Below are 5,558 nucleotides of genomic sequence, written 5' to 3'. Positions count from 1 at the left end.
AAAAAAAAAAAAAAAGCTTTTCTTTATGAACTCAATGTCCAAAGTACCTAGTTAACCAAGTGCACTAACTGAGAGACCCCTTGAGACTCAGTCTTGAAACCCTGAGAAAAGAGTGAGAGGTAAGTTGCAACCCTCAAGAAAATGAAAGACAGATTCTAAAAGTGGCCTAAGGGGATCTCTAATCATGGCCAGATAGGGATCAGTCTCCAAGAAGTTATGGCCAAGTATTTTCTCATTTTGCTAAAGTGGTCTACATCCTTAACTTGTCAGGAGGTTGTCCAAGGGCTAGAAAGCTGACCTGGGAGAATGGACAGAAAAAGTGCTTTTAAAGGACAGGAGTATGAGTGTGTGTGTGTGTGAGAGAGAGAGAGAGGGAGAGAGAGAGAGAGAGAGAGACAGACAGGCAGAATGAGAGAGAGAGAGAGAAAGAGAGAGAGAGGAGAGAGAAACCATGAGCACATGCAAAAGAGATAATTGAGTCTAGTAACGGATCAGGAGCTCTGGTGGCATAGTGCCTACGGTTGGTGGTTGAAATCTACCAGGCACTTCTTGGAAGGAAGGTTGGGCAATCTACTTCTGTAGAGACACTGCCTTGGAAACCCAAGGAGGGGTCGCTATGAGTTGGATTGACTTGATGGCAGTGAGTGAGAAAGATAGGTTGTAATTCAGCCTGAGGATCTTTCTCAAACTGTATTATGGAAATATTTCCAGCAGCTTGAAAAGTCTCTCTGTCTTGGTTTTGTTTTTCTTTTGACATTTTCAATCTTCTTTAGTCTCTGTACACCACTGACAAGCATATCCAAAATGATCATTTAGTTAATTTAAGTTCCCAAAACCAATTTATTAGGTTAATAATATTAAAAAGGCCCTCACATGAATATATACATGAAGGGACTGGACTTCCAACAGTTCCTGACATTAGGTGTGATCATTTTTAGTGGTAGAGATGACTCATATCTTTAGAAACTGTAGCATTGAACCCAATCACATGAATAGATGTTAACATTCTTTTGAACGTGTCTCAACCACATTTTTAAAATATCAAAGACACCTATGTCTACTATACATACAACATCTCCTGGTGGTCCTCTGGGCCCCGTAGAACCTGCAGGTCCTTGCAGACCCTAAAAGAGAAGGTAACATGTGCTTTAATTTCGCAGAGAGAGAGAGAGAGAGAGATTGTACCTGAATATATATAAAACATAGTGTGACTTTTATCTATAGAAAGATTGATTTTCCACCATCCCATCCACCTGTAATATTAAAACATGCTTTGGGCTTGCAAAGATTGTTTCATGATGTTTTCATTTAAACAGGTCTGTTCTCAACAGCAGGTGATGCCTGGATGATTTGCCTTACCCATTGACATGGAGCGTACCACACTAATTTCTCCAGCACCCTCCCAACAGCTGCTCTTTCTTGGGACATTCCTGCAGAAACCCACTGTGAAATTCAAGGATCCCAGGGCAGCATAATTTTGGTTTAGAAACTGAATCTTGAATCCTGTTCACTTTAAGAATATGGCTGAGGGCCATAGATTTAGCATGCATTGTTTACTCTTAAAGCTTTTAGGGATGCTATTGTGAATATCCTTTGAAAAAGAGTTTAAAAATCCTATTGTGAACCATAAGGCACAGCTACTATGTGTGTAATAAATGCAGCCAATAAAGGAAAATATCACCATGGAAACATGATAATGTCTCTGAGAGCCTTTGTGAAGAAAATGAGTGGCACACCAAAGTGCCTTGTTTCACAGAGCAATGGCTATAACTCCAAAATTATTTCCTACTTTATCTCAGTTATTTCTTATATACCTTTACTCCAGAGCTTCCCATTAAGCCAGGGGGACCAGGATCTCCAGGTTCACCCTAGACATATGGTGGGAATGAAAGTGACATGGTTACTTTAATTTCTATAATCTCATTCGGTTGGTGATGTGATCGGAGAACATCAGATTACCTTTACTCCCTGTGCTCCTTTTGTCCCAGGTTCTCCCTGTAAATAAAATAATCACTGTATGAGTAATACTTAAATTCAGATGGAGGTGAGCATCCTTTAATTCATTTGAATTTCTGCTGATTCGCATACAGCAAAGCGGGGGGGAAAATATAATGAAACGAAAGAGGGTTCATTCTAACACACAATTAACAATGCTTATTATTAATATGTAAACAACAATTTCTTATTTTTCTTTCTTTCTTATAATAGTTTTTCCCTCCCATTATCACTTTTGACATCCTATACTATTAGCAATCATTGCATTTGCTACTTAACTGACATTGTTCTGGTTTGCCACCCACTAATCTCATATCCTGGGAGCTCTGGTAGCATAATGGCTAAGACACTTGCCTGCTAACCAGACGGCTGGCAGTTCAAACCCACCAGCCACTCCTCAGAAGGAAGGTTGGGCAATCCTACTTCTGTAGTGATACTGCCTCGGAAACCCAAGGAGGGGTCGCTATGAGTCGGGTTTGACTCAACGGCACATAACAACAACAACAATCTCATATTCTAGAGAATCAAAACTTCAGATGGGGGTGGGGGCAAGAGTACAATTTAAGCTGTTGTGTCATGGAAATTCTTCTACTGGGTAAATCTAATTAATGGGAAAAAAATCAGGAAAAAAAATTAAGGTTATATAAAGGAGCAAAATTGGCTATATTGAGTTTGCTTTTCTGACTTTCCATGGCATCATTAAAGTTGACCAAATGTTCAAAATTACCATTTCTTATCCTCTGCTTTGTCTTGACAAAACTTTAGTCAAGGTTCTCTTCTTCCTATAGGCCCCTGAATTCTGCTTGTCCCCAAGCCTGAAAAAGTACTAAAAAAAATGGAACATGCTCCCCTTATCAGTTTTTCCTGACACTCAGCTGACCAAAATGTCTATAACTGACCTTGTTATCATTATGACTTAGATAAGGCTTATTTACCCAGGATAAGGCCACACACAGACCTTCCAAATCCCCGTTACTTGTTTTATAATTTAATTATAAGTAACTTAATTATAAGTAACTTAATTGCTTGTCCTTACTGGTATAAACAGTTAACACACTCAACTGCTAATTGAAAGATTAGTGGTTCAAGTCTACCCAGAAGCACGTAGGAAGAAAGGTCTGGTGATCTACTTCTGGAAAATCAGCCATTGAACACCTACGGAGCACAGTTTCACTCTGACACACCTGAGTTCTCCATGAGTTGGAGTTGACTCAGCAGTGACTGGCAACTGACACTGATCAATCAGAAACAAAATGCCTGTTAATCGACTTTTGGTTAAGTTTTACTCCTTCTCTCAAGTCTCTGAACATCCAGATTGAGTCAACATACTACCCTGTTTTAAATGCCTCTCCTAGGCTGACCTCAGCATAAAACATTTCTGAGTTACTATCTGATAATGTCACCCTTTCATCCCACTCCCCCACACTTGGTATTCTCTGTTGTTGTTGTTGTTGTTATATGCCGTCGAGTCGGCCCCGACTCATAGCGACCCCTCCTTGGGTTTCCGAGGCAGTATCACTACGGAAATAGGATTGCCCAACCTTCCTTCCGAGGAGTGGCTGGTGGGTTTGAACCGCCAGCCTTCTGGTTAGCAGTCAAGTGCCTTAGACACTATGCTAGCCTTGTTTATTCTCAATCTCTATAAAAGAAAAACTCTTTTCCTGTGACCTTTTGAGACACTTGCAGATTTTAAGATGGACTGTTCTCTCTATTGTAGCAGTATTACTATTGCAGTAGTTCCTTTCTCTTTCCCCTTTTTCTTTCTGAATAAAGCTTCTCCCTATCAAAGTTGGGATTTATTTTTTATCTGACTACTCTTTGATAAGATTACTATGTTTGATAAATCCAACTGTGTCATTAACAGGAAAAAATATTAGTTTGTAATATTTTTTGTATTAGTTTGTAAATTAGATATGCTACATGGATAAAAAATATTAGTTTGTAATTTAGATATCCTACATGGGCTCTGTAGTTCTTTTCTTGAAGTGGAAAGATTATTATTGTCTAACTTTGTGGGAAAAAAAGAAAAAGAAAAAGAAAAGCTGGTTTACTGCGTTTAGTGACACAGACATATTCTAATTAATTTCACAGAGGTATTCATGTTCAATCATCAAGAGTAATAAGTTAAAGAAAACATACACTACCAAAACAAAATGCTAAAGTATCATTGTGTGGTAAAACTTAACAGGGTTTAAAATTTCCCATTTATCAAAATAAGAGTCAAAATCCACCGAGGAAAACGAAAATAGTTTTAGCTTATTTTATCAGAAAGTTTATTTTATCAAATCTCTTTTACCAAATCTCCAAAGTAAACAAAACAGAATCAAAGAGAAAGAAATCAATGAAGCAGAAAACTCAAAATAGTGATAAAACATCCAGTTACTCTATCTCCCTTTTCAACTTTTGTAAAAGGTTCCCCCTAGGAAAATTGATAGAAAAAAGAATCAATTATAAACACTTTTAGAAATAAACTCTCCAAAACTGTGTGTAGATAAATCCTGCAGGTCACATGCAGACCTCCATTGTAAACAGGTCTCTAAAATGACCTAGAATGCCACAGTTTGCCTTGGAGGCTTACCAGGAACATTTGAGAATTAATTTTAAAACTTTTGTATTCTCAGATAAATAATGAGTTAATCGTTCTAATAATACTTAGAGAATCCTGGGTTGTTGACAAATTGGAATGCTACTCAAAGCCAAAGCTTTAATGACAACACAGATTCCAGCACAGAGAAGAATGGGTCTAAAGGTGATCAAGTGTGAAATGGAAGGACATTAATTTGAATTCTTCCAGTTAGTAAATTGTATGGTTAAACATACAAGATCATTATTTTTGAAATACTTCATTTTTCTACCTTCTTGAAAAGAGTTAATTACTGGGTAAATGACAGTACACAAGTCTGTAGAACTGATAAGAAGCTTATGTGTGCAACTCCTGGAGAGAGAGAGAAGCTTTGTGGGGATACTTCTCATTGATCAACATTTTCCCCATTGCCACTGTGTTACTATGTATTACTACAATCCAACCTCAGCTAGAGCATGTGTGCACATGAACACACACACACACACACACACCACACATATACAAACACAGATAGAGAGAGAGAGAGAGAGACTTTCACTTATTTGCCCTTATTCTAGAAATTCCATGTATATGATCTCATTTAATTCTCACAAGAATGCTGGGAGAAAGATGTTATTGTCCCATTTTAAGGATGAGGTAATAAATTCATGGAGGTTCAGTAACTGTGACTGTCATAGAGCCCTGTATTTCCCCTAAAACAACACTCATCACACTTTACGTTCTAGTGTTTATTTTGGCTATAAACTCTGCAAATATAGGGATATAATTCATCTTTACTATCAAAATATCTCTGGTGTCTATGTATGTCTGGTACCTTGTTGGTGCCCAATAAAAGTTTATTAAATTAGAGAATTTAAAGTGACAGAGATAGCAATAATAATAGCTGATATTTATTGAATTCTTACAATGTATCAAGCACTGTCCTAATCAATATATATATATTAACATATTTAATCCTCATGAGTCAGTGGGTTAGGTT

The 5,558-nt window shown here is 37.5% G+C and overlaps 1 protein-coding gene across 1 annotated transcript in view; it reads right to left on the bottom strand.

The window, feature by feature from the left end:
- Positions 1-5,558, bottom strand: part of COL19A1 (collagen type XIX alpha 1 chain) — a 537,038-nt gene that overhangs the window by 117,785 nt on the left and 413,695 nt on the right. Inside the window, exons 19-22 of the mRNA XM_007945183.2 lie at positions 4,379-4,414; positions 1,960-1,995; positions 1,815-1,868; positions 1,071-1,124 (exon numbers count right to left, since the gene is read on the bottom strand). Of these exons, the coding sequence (XP_007943374.1) occupies positions 1,071-1,124; positions 1,815-1,868; positions 1,960-1,995; positions 4,379-4,414 (180 nt within the window). The remainder of the gene's footprint in view (positions 1-1,070; positions 1,125-1,814; positions 1,869-1,959; positions 1,996-4,378; positions 4,415-5,558) is intronic.

The sequence above is a fragment of the Orycteropus afer genome, unplaced genomic scaffold (genome assembly GCF_000298275.1).
Source record: "Orycteropus afer afer isolate SDZICR_OR568_19922 unplaced genomic scaffold, OryAfe1.0 scaffold00133, whole genome shotgun sequence".
NCBI lineage: Eukaryota > Metazoa > Chordata > Mammalia > Tubulidentata > Orycteropodidae > Orycteropus > Orycteropus afer.
Note: the sequence above shows the minus strand (reverse complement) of the source record. Positions and strands in the feature narration are given on the sequence as shown.